The 17,689-nt window shown below is 47.2% G+C and overlaps 1 protein-coding gene across 2 annotated transcripts; it reads left to right on the top strand.

Annotated features, from left to right (window-relative positions):
- The first annotated feature begins 5,343 nt into the window (after nt 1-5,343).
- On the top strand, nt 5,344-15,637 carry LOC135384233 (intracellular coagulation inhibitor 2-like). 2 transcript variants are annotated; one of them, XM_064613444.1, is made up of 2 exons: nt 5,344-5,498; nt 14,316-15,637. In XM_064613444.1, exon 2 carries the CDS (start codon nt 14,367-14,369, stop codon nt 15,582-15,584), a length of 1,218 nt encoding a protein of 405 aa, XP_064469514.1. In that variant the 5' UTR covers nt 5,344-5,498; nt 14,316-14,366; the 3' UTR covers nt 15,585-15,637. The 2 variants fall into 2 exon arrangements, with proteins under 2 accessions (XP_064469514.1, XP_064469515.1); XM_064613445.1 differs by lacking the exon at nt 5,344-5,498 and adding an exon at nt 5,624-6,183.
- The last annotated feature ends 2,052 nt before the right edge of the window (nt 15,638-17,689 follow it).

Here is a 17,689-nt window from a genome sequence, read left to right as displayed (position 1 = left end):
AATCGTTTCCTTGACACGCTTCCGTGCAGAACACTCTCCGATGCAGAGTAATACGTGCTCCCGAAACCGCGCTAGTGGCGTCAGAAACACGAAACAAGACGCAATAAACGTAAGCGGAAATCAGTTTTCGCGAATACCACAGCGCAATAAAGTAAGCGTTGACTCATTACATTTCGGAGAAGCTTGGGAGAGCCCGAAAGTAATTAGAGGAAATTGATGATGCCCAGATTGCGATCGAGAGAGAGCACGAGGCTGTCTGATTGGTTTATCAGTTATGACTAATGTTAGTCAGAAAATGTTAGTCGAGACTGGGAGGTACCCGGGTTCGAATCCCGGTGCCGGCTGTGCTGTCTGGGGTTTTTCCTGGGTTTTCCTCAGACGCTTTCAGACATATGTCGGCACAGTTCCCCTAGAAGTCGGCCCAGGACGCACATTTCCCCAGGGCGTTAGTCGTGACGTTGCCCACATACGTGAGGCCGACAACGGCAAGCCCTTTCACCACCACCACCACCACCACCAGAAAAAAAGTAACGAAGTTGACACTTAACATTTTATTTGAAGAGTCCCACACCGACAGCACGACAGGTTAAAAAACAATATTAAAATTGACGTTTCGAGGCCTATATACGGGTCTCATCCTCAGAATGAGGTTTCCCGGCGTCCGCTTTTCACTTAAATAGCGGTACATTATCTATCCGGTAGGGGGCCCGAGGTTCCTTCTAACCCCCCAACATGAACAAACATCCGGGCCCCCTACCGGATAGATAATGCACCACTATTTAAGTGAAAAGCGGATGCCGGGGAACCTCATTCTGAGGATGAGGCCCGTATATTGGCCTCGAAACGTCAATTTTAATATTGTTTTTAACCCGTTGTGCTGCCGGTGTGGGACTCTTCAAATAAAATGCTTGTTCCGAGCACTCGGGGTGTTTTTAGTTACACTTAACTTGCAAAAAAAAAACAGTAGCTGAGTTAGAGTTACGGTTACAGTTACCCTTTCTGAAATGTAACTAGCTATAGTTACTGCCATTCAAGTAGCATAGTTACTTTACGGTTACCTTTAAAGAGAGAGAGAGAGAGAAAAAAGCCTCACAAACTTTGTTGTACTGTCCGCGCACAGTTACGTATAATCGTGGTATAAACAGGGAATTTCCCGCGAGTTCTAACGGCGCAGTGGGGGTCTCCCGCTACATTAAGACCATCCTTGCTATGTATGAGATGACAAAACTTCGTGATGTTTCTACGAAAAAAAACAAAACAAAACGGCAGGGTATTTGAAGTGTCGACATACCGGCTCTAGGAAGCTGACGCGTGAAAAAAATATTCTAATACCCGAGCAACTGAGGTAAGCTCTAGTTACTTTATGCCGTTACTTTATAACCAAAATTGGTAAGTATAGTTAGTTACTTCTGTAGAAAAGTAACCAGTTACCGCAAGTTACAAGTTACTTGTAACTCAATTACTACCCAAGATTACGTCACAGTTGCCCATGAAGTCGGCCTCGGACGCAAACCGTGCCTCCCATTCCATCCTCCTCTCCCCTTTCCATCATCTGTCCATGTCTGTACTCCGCTCATAGCAGCAGTTGCTTCGCGTTGCTAACACGGAATCATCGTCATCGCCAGCAACAAACGTAACCTATACCAACGTACACAAAAATTGAGGAGTCTTTCTGCGCTGTGTGTAGTGTGCATAAATTAGTGTTGTTGAGCTCCTCCTAGCGGCAAAAGAGTTCCGTGTTAGATATGGTGACGTTGAGCTGCTTGTGTGGATGGGACGCTGATTCGAGCCACTGCCGCAACACCACCTAGATACAGAAAGCCCGCGCGCTCGTCGGCGTGACGTAACAATTAAGAGTCAACCAATGGGGATCGTGTTTTCAACAGCCGTAGCCAATCACAAACGTGCTTTCGGCGGTCGTGGCCATGCAGAAGAACCGCCGTCGTCTGCGAGTTGTGAATGAACGTCCCCGCGTGCTAAATGGGAAAAACTCGGAAATAAAGAGCAAAACGGTCTCAATCTTTCTGAAAAGTGATTTTCTGGAAGGCGTCTCGCACTTTTTTTGTCTAAATATTTAGGTCTGCAGGTTCCAGGTGAGCTGCAATCATTTGCGGGTTCTCGAATTCGCGGAACGGTAGCAGACGAATCGCAGTAGCAGACGAATTCTGACTATATATGTTCGTATGACGTATCTATGACGTATGGTGAAGGAGAGAGAGAGGAGGCGATGCGCAGACTTTCTCTATCTAGATGGTGTCGCCACCCGGGATCGGAACCGGAAATGAACCCGAACCCAAAATCCGAAAAAAAAACGTTATTTTCTGACGAACCCGAACCGAACCCGAACAATTTTTTGCTTGTCCTGAACCGAACCGGATCTGAAAAAACAAAAACAAAATCGGGTATCGGTTCAGAGTTGAAATATTTGTACTACTGACCGACCTTTTTTGGACTCTCCTAGAACGGTTACCTCACACATTTTCTCTTACAACCGTGTACGGTGAGCGTAAGCTCGCTTTCATGTAATAAAATTACTGCCCACGAACCGGTTAAACCGGGACCGAAAAAACTAACGGTTCCAATCCCTGTAAACATCCCGACCGCTGACTGATTTTTTTCGTCAGCGTATGTGCGGGAGGGGGTGGGGAGTGTTGTCCCTGAGCCGAAAACCCGAACCGATATACCTGAACCGGCTCAAGCTGATAATTTCGGTTCAGCGAACCAATATGCCTGAACCCGAATCGGAAAAAAAAAAAAAGAATACCGGTTCCGTTCCATGGTTGCCACAGCTCGCGTCAAAACGGGCGTCAACGGTGACGCAGAGGCGTTTTTGAGGGCAGTCGTGTCTTCTTTATGAGTCGTAAAAGCGTTTTTGCCGCCCGGAGTTGTGAAGCTTTCTATACGTAATAGGCGTTGGCAACTCGGGATGCGCGTCAGTAACGATCATTCCAGGTCGGCTGACTTCTACGCCCCTTTTGTTTCAACGCAAAAAAGTGTGCCATTACTTCCTGGGACCCGGAAGCTCTGAGCAACCCTATTGGCGGGTACAAATTAATGCCTCTGTTTCCTTGGAAATATCAATTTCTTATTCGGTATCGTAAAGTAGCACTCTCAGTGAAGTGAAGTAAAAAGGCACATTTTACTTTGAAAAGTTCTGCATTAAAAAAATAAATAAATAAAAAATTGGCACGTGTCAATGGAAGGGTAAAAGGAAACTCGACTTCTCATATATCTTGGCTCGCATTGCTACCAATCTTCCTCTATCGACCTCTGAAACCAAGCCCGTCCTTATGTTTTGGCATCAGATACGCTATGCTGCAGGATGAGAGGAAGAGAGAAAGAGAAAAAAAAGGGGGCTTTTAATTGTAGTCAAAAAGGCAACTGTTCCGAATCTTATTCCATTCTGTCCGTTGTGCCTTGAGGTAGAGGGCAGCACCTCAAATGGCGAATTTCGCCATTCATCATCAGTAATTTATCTGTTGTTGTTGTTACGCGATCTACAAAACGCTTGGAATACAATTTACTTTCATCTCACTTCGATATCAAAGTATATGCTTCGCCACTTGTGCACAGAACAGCGCTAGCATGAACATTTTGAGAGATGTCCTCGTCCAGTCGCATTCATTGAGCTCCTGAACGGACACCTCGCGGTTGTATGAGACAATACCAAAGCTGAAGCACGTTTTTGGACTGGACATATGGGAGCAGTCCTATATACCGTATATAGGGTATATAGGACAGTCCCCTTTGCAGTCCCCTTTGCTTTATAGCTGCACCGTGGAAGACCAGCACGAAACGTTCAGGCGCCAGAAAATATAAACGCCGTATATAATATATGGCGTTGATATTTTCTGGCGTCTGAACGTTTCCCTGTAGATGACCAAAACCAGGGATCGGAACCGGAACTGAACCCGAACCGAAAACCGAAAAAAACCGTTATTTTCTGACGAACCCGAACCGAACCGAACCCGAACAATTTTTTTGCTTGTCCTGAGCCGAACCGGAACTGAACCGAAAAAAATTGATACGGTTACCGGTTCGGGAATCGGTTCAGAGGTGAATTCATTGTACTACCGACCGACCTTTTTTTTGCTCACCTGAAACGGTTATCTCACACCTTTCTCTTACAAGCGTGTACGGTGAGCGTAAGCTTGCTTGCATGTAGCAAAATTATTGCCCGTGGACCGGTTAAACCGAGGCCGAAAAAAGTAACTGTTCCAATCCCTGTAAATGCCCCGACCGCTGACAGATATTTTTTGTCTGTGTATGTGCGGGGGTGGGGGGTTCTCCCTGAGCCGAACCCGAACCGAACCGATATACCTGAACCGGTTCAAGCTGATAATTTCGGTTCAGCGGAGCTAAACCCGAACCGAACCAATATGCCTGAACCCGAACCAGAACCGGACCGAAAAAAATACCGGTTCCGATCCCTGACCAAAACACCATCCGCCGTTAGTTCCACTAAGCACCGCCGGGGTTCGCGTGCTGGAATGGCGTTCAAATTAACACCGGTGCGAGCTGTACAAATAAAGTTCACGCAGAAATACTCTTACTGATGGTACATATGGCAAAGGTAGATAGCAACGATTCAACGGGACCTCGTACACTATATGTGTTTCAACGGACTACGGAAACAGATGAATTTCGGTGTAGCTGGATGCAAGGAACAGTGAAATGTCATCCGCATATCGGCGTATGTGGGAAACAGAAGTGGTGCCAGACAGGGACACCCTGAGGGACGCCCGTGAGAAAAAGATGGGAAGTGTTTGCCGTCGATAGCCTTAAAGCAGCTGAAAAAAAAAAAAAAATAGTTACTACACATCGTCATTTCCTGGCACGTTCACGTGAAACATAATCTTTATTGCAGCTGCGTCTTCATCAGTCTGTTAGTCTGTGCCAGACAGTTCTTCGCCGCGGCCGAACTTCTGGTGGGTTGTGGTCGCGGCATGGAGCAGAACATTTTCCGCAGGGCCACGACAGAAACATTCCGAGTTGACGCTTTCTGCGTTATTGATAACTTTATTTAAGAGCACGTGAGATGGGACTGAGCAAAAAGTCGCCTCTCCTCTTCCCACGTGCCTACTCCCCCCCCCCCCCCGCCCCCAATCGTACGTACAAAGAAAGCAGCAATTACTTTTTGGCGAAACATTCACGAGGAGAGGCATATTTAGCTTCCTGTTCTCATCCGCTATTCAATGCAGTTTTTTCCTCCACGAAGCGAGTGGAGTAGTAGGTAATTTCCCGGAGGCCTTGGCCTGACAGACCTCGCACACGCTGCTTTCCCCTTCGGTAGCCCATGTTGACAGAAATGTCGCCACTCTCTCCTATAAGGACCGCCTTCACGTACAGGTGCTCTTCTGCGTTGACGTGAGCCTCCCTGGGACCAGTTCTTCGTGTGTGGCGGGGAGGAATTGCTCGCGGGGTTTTGCGTTTGATTACTAATCGTTTCGATCTTCTTCTCTCGGCAACGCCGCGCAGGTGTGTTGCGCTCCGTGCAGGTACGTGCAATCGCTTCGTGTTCTTTTAAGCAGAAGGCATTTGCGACGATGCCTGGATGATGGTTGCCAGGATGAATGTTTTCACCGCGAATCTTTTTTTTTTTTTTTTTTTTTTTTTGATTGCGTGTTAGCGCCGCGAAGCAACTGTGGCTATGAGCGACGTACAGATGTGGACAGACTTAGAGAGGACAGCAGGAAGGAGTGGGGGACAGGGGGATTAGTATGCGTCCTGGGCCGACTTCAGGGGGAACTGTGCCGACATTCGTCTGGAAAGTCTTCGGAAAACCCAGGGAAAACCTCAGACAGCACAGCCGGCGGTAGGATTCGAACCCACCACCTTCCAGTCTACAGCACGACCTTGGTTACCACCAACGAGCGGACGCCTTAGCCCACTCGGCCATGCCGCTGGTCACCGCGAATCTTTCGTTACCCTTCGCGTGTATTCGCACGAGCGACAGAAGCGGAAGATGCGAAAAGCGTCATAGCTTTCTGCTGTCACGTACACTGCTAACCGTGGGGAATATCCTGCTATACACAGCCACAAGATATTCCGTAGCAGACGACAGGAAAACACGCTGACGGTGTCGTCTGCTAAGTGTCGTCTGCTTAAATGCGCAGTACGTCACGCCCGATATTGCGCACCGTGTGAATGCTCAACATAACACGGGACGGAACATTTGGCTCTGTGAGTAATGTTTTCGCTTTTTCTTCCACTAGCTCTGTGGTGAAATCTTTTAACTCAAGACATCGTAGAACGTGAAAAAAACAATGTGCAAGTTGCCGGCGATAACTGATAACTGATAATGACTATTTGTAACAGGTCCTCGTCAGTCTCGTTTTCCCGTAAATTAAACAGTTTAATGCTCTCAACCGTTTTCTCTTTACTTGTAACTCGAGACATATTAGTTCTGTTCACGCTGAGAACAGCGACTTCTGTTTTCCGAACACGTGTATTACGGGTGAGAGGCAGGTATGGGGGAGAGGTACTGAGTGAAGGTTTTATTAATCATTCCCATTACGTGGAGTCACGGTTGCTAGGAATTGCAATTAAGTGAAAGGAGAAAACGTTCGCGTGTTACTGGAATAGGAAACAAGAGGAAAGGGCCATCCATTTTGTCTCAAATAAGAAAAGGCATAATAGATCTTCAATAAATGTAGTACTATTCACTTTTTGGTATCAGGGATCCAATAGCGGCGAAGTGCTATGTATTCGAGGAGTGTCCTTATGTGGCGAATTTTTCCATTCATTATAATTAATTTATTTGTTGTTATCTTCGACGTCGCACGGCATCAGACCGAGCTTGGCCGCGTACTATTAAACAGTGATCGCCACTAACTACTTCTACAGTAGTTTAACTATAACTACTAACTACTTTGTGATTGAGTAGTTTAACTAGTAGTTCAACTACTTTTCAGGGGAGGTATTTAAAACTACTTTTTTAACTACTGCAATGTCGTTTAACTACATCTATAACTACTTAACGTTGTCCATCAACACCAATCCCTTGTAGTGTTCTTGGGCACCTAAGTATGAATCACGAGCAATAATAAACTTTGGCTCAAGTCCTTGCTACGATCGTCAAATACATTCTTTCGGGATTCTTTCTGTGCCTAAGCGATAAACTAGGTTGCAGAATTATTTCACAGGAAATGAGGCTTCACTAGACGAGCATTAAAAGTGAAGATTTAGTACACATGCACGACACAATTGCTCTGCACTTCCGTTCTTATCAAACAAGTAGCTCGAGGTAAAAGTCGGAAGCACAATCGTACCGTAGCGCTTGCGGCAAAATCGGAAGTAGTTGGCGCCTTCAGTAACCTGACTACTGTAGTTAACTACTTAAAATAGTAGTTTAACTAGTAGTTGCCACTACAGTTTTGCAAGTAGTTGATAACTGCTTTTTAACTACAATCAGGTAGTTTAACTAGTAGTTTAACTACATGTAATTAACTACTGGACATCGCTGCTATTAAGCAACACTCTTTTAACCACTACTCCCAAATCGAACACTACATTACGTTTTAAAGAAACCACCTCCAGATTTACTCGCCCCCGTGTGTAAACTTTGAAGAGAGGGACAACGTCCTCTTTCTCTCGTTGCTTCGGGGAGAGGGGTGCTGAGTGGGGGAAGGAATGAAAGATTAGGATGTTTGTTTGCTCTCTTTAATTTCATCGTACACTGACGTATGGAAAAATGCACAACGTTCATTATTATAGCGACCATGCCATAACCAGCATGCAGCTATGCATAGGTTATGCGCGGGGCTTCTCTTCAGTTCAAGCAAGAACAATATTCCGTTCGTCAGAGCCCAACTGCATCAGCCGCTCAGTGACGAATTTCTCTCGAAGACAAACTCGAAGACAATAACAACAACTACATGGATGATTATGGAATGAGGTGATTCACCGCAACACTTGCGGTACCATACCTCAGTGCATGTGGGTTACTATATGAGTTGGATGACGATGAAAAAGATAAGGCATAGTGGTTCAGAGGCATAGTAGGGTACACTCTAAATCTTTTCACACCTTTAAAGGTGTAAATAACGTGCATGGCGCACGCCTTTTTAGGTGTAATTTTGGTAACATCATAATGGAGCACGGTTTCGCACAAATTTTCTTTACTAGAGTGTTGTCTGTCCTCCAAAAAATTCAGTCTTGCAACATCTCAACATTGTTCAACAGTATTGTAGACACTTGCGCGTGCTCGATTATCGATAGCGATGCATATATGCATTAGCTCGTACCTACGATATCCAAGACCTAATGAAAGCAAGATTTGCACTGACACTTGATCTTTAGTAATGCTTTCCAAATTTTGTAAAATATCATCCTGGAGATGCAATGTTACGCAACCAGGTTGAATGTGCATAGCGCACACCTTTAAAGGTGTGAAAAAGTTTACAGTGTATAGTACTTCATCCGGTCGGCCACTTGAGATGAAATGCTGTGAAGATCACATCTCCGCATTCATGGCAACAGCTCTGAGGTCACAGGAGTTCAAGCAGGTTAGAAGACGTCAGGAACACATATAATAAGTGCAGGCATTGACGGTGCTGCACAGGGTTAGAACAGGGACCCAAGATTGCTGTAAGGCTGAGCGGTTTGTTGTTGATACGGGTCAGTTGGGACCAGAGGTGGGAGTTGGGACCATCACGGAATTTGAGGTGAGGTGAGGTGAGGAGCATCTTTTGGAGCAATGGTTGAGGTGAGGTGAGGTGAGGAAAAATCTTCCTAGAAGACGCTGAGGTGAGGTGAGGTGAGGGAAATTTTCCTTGGGAAAGACTGAGGTGAGGTGAGGTAAATTTTTGAAATAATTTTGAGGGTGAAAATTTTCTGAAAAACTTTTTGAGGTGAGATGAGGAAATTTTTTCACCAGGAAGGCTGGAGGTGAGGCAGGATGAGATATATTTTCTGAAAAATTCTTGAGGTGAGGTGAGGGAAATTTTGTTAAAATTTTCTGAGGTGAGGATTCCTTTTTCATGTGAGGTGAGGACTTTTTTCGTGTGCCGAGAGAAGAAAAGGGAAAATTTGTCCGAAAATTTTTAGGTGATATGAGGCAGGTTGGCAAAAGGTAGTTGTTAGGGCTGTTTTCTTTACTTTATTACTTTATTTGTTTTTTCAGTGATTGTTGTAAACCAAACGACGCGAGTCGTTGCACTTCACTATCAATAATCGCTGCTTATTGGCTGGTCCTGAGTCCTGACGATGGGTCTAGACTCTGGCTGCACATCCCACAAAAAGTAGGGGGCAATATGGGCACGACATTGGGTGCACTGATGACGTAACACTCATACGATTATGATTCACAAAGCTGCGCTTCGATTCGACCACCACTGTAGCGCTCAACCTATCGGATGCCATGCGAAGGCGGTGAACGAGACAATTAGCAATGCACCTGCCATCCCACTAGCTGATGGCGAGCGGCCATGATATAATGCGTAGGACATGATCCGTAAATAATTTTAGCTATCATCGCCATTCATCAGGTGCTCACCGCAGTCGTGGCGCTTTCTGGCCTCTGTTGCGCTTGCGCCACAAACACCTACAGTCACGATCTACCGCTGAAGCAGAGAGTCAGGACCTGATGCTTTAGTCTCGATACTTGCTTTACGCTGCGTACTTTCGTCATTTTAAAAAAGTGAGAAGCGTCGACCTTGAGCAGGGAGGGGCACCCTCCTAACTGCAAGTGAGGTGAGGGCGCCTTGAACCCCCTCACCTCACGGAATTTGAGGTGAGGTGAGGGAATTTTTTTATGCAAGGCTGAGGTGAGGTGAGGGAAATTCTCTGAAAAGGTTTTGAGGTGAGGTGAGGTGAGGAAAGATTTTTTCAGGAAAGGGTGAGGTGAGGAAAATTTTCTGATAATGGGGGTTTTGAGGTGAGGTGAGGCGAGGAAAATTTTCTGAAAAACTATGTGAGGTGAGGTAAGGGAACTACTCCGAAAAGTAGTTGAGGTGAGGTGAGGACAAAGCTCCGTCCAGGAAAATCGAGGTGAGGGCAAAGACCGTGAGGAGTTTTGCCCACCTCTGAACTGGGGCAGTGCTCTCTCCGAACTGTATTCAGGGCAGTCGATGAGGACGTGTTGAATGCTTGCTACTAGGCCGACTCGAAGACAAATGCGTGTAGCTCCTCTTGAAGCTTGCCATCTTTATCTGTCTAACTTAGCCACAGCGAAGTAACTTTATACCCTTCAAGAACGTTAATGTTTCGCTGACAAACCCTTAACCCAGGCCCCGTGCTTGCAGAGCCGAATGGGAAATGCCCAAACCGTTGTCTAAGAATTAAAAATGCACTCACCATTCGGAGGCTTAGTCTACCTAGAGTCCCTAAATAAGCTTCGCTTCAGAGTATCGACACTCAGTTCCAAGAGCGAGCATGCGCCATCTTGTTTCCGCGCCACGCTACCCACGCGCGCTGCGCACGTCAGAGCCATTTATAGGGAGAGTTTGGCCATTCTTTGATCTTTTGCCGCCTTATGGGAGGAGCTTATTTTGACGTCAGAGTCGTCGTTGCGCCGCCCAAAAAGCTTGAATCCGAGCGGAATCCCCTTATCAGCCATCTAGTCCGCGCCATATTGATGCTGTCTGCCAGCTGGTCGACAGCTTCGTGGTCGCGTTGAATGTAATCTACAGGAATAACCGGCTTATGACCCACTCGCGCCAGTGATAAGGGGGGCTTTGTGTCCGAACTGAAAGGGTTCAAGGACGAAAAGCTTTCCAAGCAAGAGGTACGCACGTGTATTCTCTCTTTGGAATGTAAACAATGATCAGCATCAATATGGCGTCGGCGACCGATTGACGACTGGATAACAATGGAGCACGACGAGGGAGGTCGTTTAGCCGTGACGTCGGATGACGCGCTTTAAGTTAGGCTCCTCCTAATGGCCAAACTCTCTCTATAAATGGCTCTGGCGCACGTTAGCCCGCCATGCCATCTATCGTGTGCGGGTGAAATGTTCCTTTCGTTTACAAGCAGCAGTTGACGGCCTCGAGCTCACCTTGACATCTTCGGGACGCTCTGGTAGACAATACATGGATTATCGCACAACAATCAAATACGTTTCTCTATCCCACAGACAGCATTATGTTAGCCGTCTTTGATCCTCAACTGGGGATGGTACCGGTATGGTGCGGAAACAAGATGGCGCTCATGCTCTCCCTTGGAGACATCAGTGTCGATACTCTGAAGCGAAGCTTATTTAGTGACTCTAGGTCTACCAGATCATGAGTGTTGAAGAACAAATATTCTCCTTATTGCCAAGGGTAACAAGGCATCTTCAATGTGACCTAAAAGGAACAGCAAAAGATGTAAGGTCGGCGTAGAAATGAGAGATAATGCCGGTACACCCACGTGGTGTTTACTCACCGCTTATCTTATGGCGAATTCGGGTGGTCATTTCCTGGCAACACGACTTAGCGCAAATTGCTAGGTCGGAGGCCGAGCTGGCATCACGTGACCGTTGCCACCCGAACATGAGTGCCACGAATCTAGAGGTTTTGGTTGCTTGGATGACGCTAGGGGCATCGCGGTCGCCCGTCTTCGGGTTCCGTTGTCTGCTAAGCCACGTGAACTTCAACGTGCGGGCCAATGAGGGCACGCGCCACCGTTCCAGTGCGGATGTGACGACACCGGAAGTAGTTGGGCAACGCGCTGCTCAGTCGTTTTGAGAAGGGGCGAAAACGAAAAGTGCTACTTAGCAAATTCCGGGCGCTCGGAAAGCGCCACGCGAACATGCGAGATTGCTTCGCTTTGACCAAGCGAACGTGACTGCTTGGGATCCGACAAAGAAAGTTGCTACGAAATCACCACCCGAATTCGCCATCAAATCATTCTTGTGCTCTTTTCGGGGCAACTTCTTTTTTTTTTTTTTTTTTTTTTGCAAGTTCCCGAGCAGTCATGTTCGCTACAAAATGGTTGGTCTTGTTTCTTGCTTACTGTTTCGGGCTGTACTGCGAGGGCTAGCTTTGTTTCGTAGTAGTAGTAGATGAGGCAATTCAGAGCCTGGCAACTGACCTGTGGCAGCGAATGGCAACCTTTGCGAATGGCATTGACTTGCGAAATATTGTTCTGTTGCTCAAAAAATACTATCGCAAGCGACGACACTGACGATGTCGTCATCTGTGATTGCAGCGCAGGGGTCCTCGTTGCGGACCTTCCCAGTCTGAAATGACCAGACTGCTCAGTGGATTACTTTTGTGTAACCTGCAAAGTAGGAAAGGGAGAAAATTCTTCCTAGCAACACTGTCTTTGTGCCAGTAAAAAGAAGGCCACGACCAGGGTTCTCGACCTCACTTGACTAGGTGTGGGCCAGGTGTCATTCCTGGACAGTGACCGGATAACTGAAGCCGGGTGTTGGGTATTAGTCACTTCTGTTCCCTGCATGGAATTCTCGTCCGAGTCCGGATAAACGAGGGCGAAATCCTGGGGAAATCCTGGGGCGAAATCCGAAAAACATGGGGAGAAATCCTTCCCCATGCTTTTTTGTCCGGATAGCTCAGGATCCGGATAAATGAAGTCCGGATAAACGCGGGTCGACTGTAGTTACCGCTTCCGGTTTAAAGTAGATATAGGTCAGCACGCTTCATCTTCGGTAATCATAATCGTACCGCCAGCGTCACCTTAATGAAAACTAACCTTCATCTTTTCATCCGTGAGTCTCATACTTACAAGTACTTGGGGCTTCATTTCTCCTCAAACCTCTCTTGGTCAGATCATATTCATACCATTGTTCGCGATGCAAATCGCAAACTTGGTTTCATCCGTCGCCACCTTAAACTTGCTCCACCTGAAGTGAAACGTCTTGCATACAAAACACTAGCCAGGCCGAAGTTGGAATATGCATGTAGTATCTGGGATCCTTACCAGTCAACACTTGTGGACCTTCTTGAATCCTTACAGAATCGGGCAGCTCGCTTTATTTTATCAGACTATTCTTTTCCGTCCAGTATTACATCTTTAAAGGCCTCTATCAATCTTCCTCTTCTTGCACACCGTAGGAAATACTTTTGTCTGTGTTTATTCCACAAATTCTACTACACCACAACCATCCGTCCAGGGTACATCACTATGGCCCACTACATCTCCTCTAGGATCGATCATGCCCATAAAATCGACCACATTCCATGTCGTACATCTCATTTCCAATTTTCTTTCTTCCCCAAAACCATCAGTGCTTGGAACGACCTTCCCCAGTATATCGTAGCTAACTCCGACTTTTCAGTTTTTCGCAGCCAGCTAGCTGCCAGTTTTGGTGTCTAATTTCATTATCATCGCATATGTTTTCTTAACGTTTTCACATAAGTGTTTTGTTTTTTTTTTGCAAAGTGTTCAATTGCTTCTGTTCTGATGATCTGTTCTGATGATTCTGATCTGTTCTGTTCTGTTCTGACTTGCTGATGTAACCCCCCCCCCCCTCACTCAACGCTCCCCGAGGGCACGTGAGGTATTCTCATAAATAAATAAATAAATAAATCTGCCACCACTGTCACTGCACCGTAAAATGAGACATCTCCGTGTATTTCACAAGTTTTATTATTATTATAACCCTGCGTTGAGATAACGTCACTGATCCTTAGTCCGAGTTACACACCACCAAGTTTAGACAACGATCAGAAAGTCGGCATCAATCGTTACTTAACATACACATTTGCGGAATCACTTGTGCCTCGAACATCCACTGAATGGAACCAGCTTCGCTCTTCCATCACCGACATACAACACTATAAAAAACAACTGTTCGAACATTTTTTTGTGTTGCTGAATAACAGTTACTCGTATATAATTTGTGTTACTGGTTCGCTGTTGTATTTGTGCTCTTTTCAAATGTCCTGCTCCCCTCTGTAATGCTTCTGCCCTGGGGATAATAAAAATAAATAAATAAATAAACAAAGTAACTGTGTAATATAGCTGTGACTAAATTACTCAGGCATCGCAATATTCTCCAGCTCCCTGCGGCGTCATTTTGTTGAGGCTCCAAGATGTTCAGCTGTTTCTGCTGCAAACAGGAATTCACACGGTGCCTCGATAGCCTTTGACTAAATTCCACGGGAAATCTTAAGTTTATTAGTAGTTAGACAGTATGTAGCTATGTTTGGACAGTACAAGTGCTAAAACAATTTGCAAAGCTACAGTTATTCGGCGTTTTTTTCTCTCTTAAAAATGTAACTAGGAAACTAAGTTAGTTGTAACTAGTTACATTTCAAAAAGGGCAACTGTAACTTCGCAGGCTAACAGTACCCGTAATTCAATTACCCCCATCTCATACTACTATCATTACGCCCTGTGCAATTTGCTTCAACAACGAAATCTTGTTACAGATGCGGCCAAACCAGCACTCCTGAAGCCTTTACCTTCACCAAACCTTAATCATGGAACATTCAGTCCTCGCCATCATCTTCACCTGCGTGCTCTCGGCCTCCGCGATAGACCCTTTCAAAAAGGGGTCTAAGCAGGACAGCCTGGTTGAGTCCAGCAACCTGTTTGGACTCCAGGTTCTGCAGTTATTCAGCGAGAAGAACGTCGTCTTTTCTCCGCTGAGTCTGTCCGCCGTTCTCTCCATGGTCTACATGGGGGCAAAAGGTGCAACGGCGCACCAGATGGCGCAGCACTTGAACTACGCGCGTCATGATCTGTCCGCTCGCGACGTCCTCACGGCTTACTCGGACCTACTCTTGGAACTTTCGCCGCCATCTTCGTTTCTGAGGAGCCGCCCTTACGTCATCGACTCCGCGAGCGCCGTGCTAGTGTCCCACGACTTCGCGCTGAACGAGACCTACAGGAAGAACATGAGGCGGGCGTTTAACGCCGCGGTAGAAGCCGTCGACTTCCAGAAAGACTCGTCAAAGACTGTGGAGCTGGTCAACGACTGGGCCAAGGAAAAAACGAAGGGCAAGATCGAGAAGGTCTTGGAATACCTTCCGGCGCAGACGAAACTGTTTCTGCTGAACGCCCTGTACTTCAAGGGTCTCTGGAAAGTGCCGTTCGACCCCGATGTGACGTCGATGAGGACGTTTCAAAACGCGGACGGCTCGAAGAGTCTCGTACCTACCATGTTCGCGGCGGAGGATTTCAACTACGCTTACGATCCCGACATGAAGGCAGGCGTCATCGAGCTACCGTACCTCGGCAAAGGTGGTGTCAGCCTGTTCGTGTTCCTGCCGGAGAACATCCGAAGCTTCGGACAATTGATTCAATCCATGACGGCCGAGAGGGTACGGCAGGTGATCGCTTCGATGCGCGAACAAAGGATCGAAGTGTTCATGCCCAAGTTGAGGCTGGAGAACCGTCTGCAAATGAAAGAACCCTTGGACACCCTGGGGATGACGGTCATGTTTAGCGACGCCGCCGATCTTTCGGGGATGGGCAGTGGGGACCTGAAGGTGGACGAGGTCGTGCACCAGGCCGTGCTGGAGTTGGACGAGAAAGGAGCTCGCGCGGCGGCGGTCAGCGGCGTCGCCATCGCGGCCAAGTCGCTGAGGTCCGGAAAAGAGTTCCGGGTGAACCGTCCGTTTGTGTTTTTCATCGGACATCGTGACACGGGCGCTGTTTTGTTTCTGGGCCAAGTAATGTCAGTAAAGGGGGTGTAGTGTGAATGAATGTGAATCGTGTATATAGATAAAAAAAAAGTGTTGTGACAATTGAGTGGTATGTGGTAGCTGTAGCACTGCAACGCTGTATGAGGGGTACAGATGGCGCGGCATTCGTTCATCCGTTTAGGAGGTGACCGTGGAGCGCTAGTGTCCATGCCGCACCAGAACCGTTTATAGGGAGAGTTTGGCCATTAGGAGGAGCCTAACTTGAAGCGCGTCATGCGACGTCACGGCTAAGCCACCTCCCTCGCCGTGCTCTATTGTTGTCCCGTTGTCAGCCGGTCGCCGACGCCATATTGATGCTGATCGTTGTTTACGATGCAAGGAGGGAAGACACGTGCGTACATTGTCCTTCGAAAGCCCTTCGTCCTTGAACTCTTTCAGTTTGGCAACAAAACCCCCTTATCAGAAGCGGCCGTCGGTCATAAGCCAGTTATTCCTGTAGATTGCATTCATTGCGACAACAAAGCTGACGGACAGCATCAATATGGCGCGCATCAGGTGGCTGATAAGCGGATTCTGCTTGGATTCAGTCTTTTTGGGTCGCGCAACGACGACGCTGACGTCAAAATAGGCTCCACCCACGAGGCGGCAAAAGATCAGAGAATGGCCAAACTCTCCCTATAAATGGCTCTATGCCGCACCTGAGCTTTCAGAGAGAGAGGGAGGGAGAGAGAGAGAGAAAAGAGAGAAACAGACTTCCGGCATATCGAGAGCGGACCCCAGATTACTGGGCAAGTGCATATTTTTCTCCTGTAATGCGAATAGTGAAGTTTTGATACAGGAGCACGAATTGGGTGATGGGGGATCCAAGTGGACATTGACCTGATAGCGCCCGTAAATGTTTATTTTGGCGTCAGTGGCCATGTCGGCTTCAATGTCCCGTATGTCCTTGCACGAAAATTGCCCTAAATTATTGTTAGCCTTATGGGAGAAATTGCGAGTGTGCTATAGAATCGACTGGGCGTTTTTGAAGTATAATACCCCTGTCACACGGGCATTTCGATCCTTCTCGAATCCGATCTGCATCGAACTTCCCGAGCAGGCTCGAGTTTTGACGCTGCTACACGGCCACTTTCAATGCGCATTAAATGGTTGACCTGTGCAAATGAATAAACGGAACTCATTAATTTCGCGTTTCCTCTATAACAGCGATATTAGTGGTAATTTATCGTATACCGATGTAAGCATCATTTGTAGCTTCGCGCGCATGTCCGTCTTAAGTTATGACAGTTCACCGGGGTCGAGGATGCAAATGGCGGCCGTCGAGCCGTCTTGAAATTCTCAATCCTGTTATGGGAACTGTCTTGAGTCAAGCAGGATCAAAGTTTGATCCTGCTTGGAAGCGGCCGTGTAGCACCATCCGATCTGCATTGGGTTCAAGCAGGTTCGGTCGAGCAGGATCGAAAATGCCCGTGTGACAGGGGTATAAATCAATGCCTTGGGAAACGCGCTGTACAAAAGTTACGACGACACAGTCCCCTGGATTGCAAATAGCCGTACAGAGTTCTCTATCCATCTGGAGTTCATGACGGCAAAGTCCTGTTTTTTTTTAACTCTGATACTACGGGATACATGCACCACGTTGCCAAGGTACTTAGACAACGCAAGTGATCTACCTTGTGCATGCCCTGCATAGCATGGCGGGACAAGTGAGAAAGGACACCTTCCCCTTCGCGGCTCTTTAGAGCTAAAACTACCCCATCTGCGCGCGCAGCAACAAACCCACGTGGGTATATAGTACAAAGGTTCAAAACTGGTCTTGTAGCGGTGCCCCCTCTGGTGTATTATAATATTTCTTTTTTTTTTGTATAATTGGGGGTTTACGTCGCGAGACAACTGAGATCATGAGCGACGCCACAGCGGTGGGTCTGTGGATTGCTTTTGCCCACCTCAGGGTTCTTTAACGTGCGATGAAAGCTCACCACACGGCACCCTCGGCCGGGTTTGAACCCGCGATCTCGGGATCAGAAGGCGAACACGCTACCGACTGAGCCACCGAGGCCGGTGTTCCTTCTGGTCCGCACCACGGCCAGCATGACCAAGTGGACGTCTGCTCGTTGGTGATAGCCAAGACTGGAAGGTGGCGGGTTCGAATCCTA

This window comes from Ornithodoros turicata, chromosome 2 (genome assembly GCF_037126465.1).
Source record: "Ornithodoros turicata isolate Travis chromosome 2, ASM3712646v1, whole genome shotgun sequence".
Lineage (NCBI taxonomy): Eukaryota > Metazoa > Arthropoda > Arachnida > Ixodida > Argasidae > Ornithodoros > Ornithodoros turicata.
This window is presented reverse-complemented; position numbering and strand designations above follow the sequence as displayed.

Coding starts and splice junctions, on each gene's coding strand:
- LOC135384233 (XM_064613444.1), top strand. CDS start 14,367: ATGGAACATTCAGTCCTCGCCATCATCTTCACCTGCGTGCTCTCGGCC.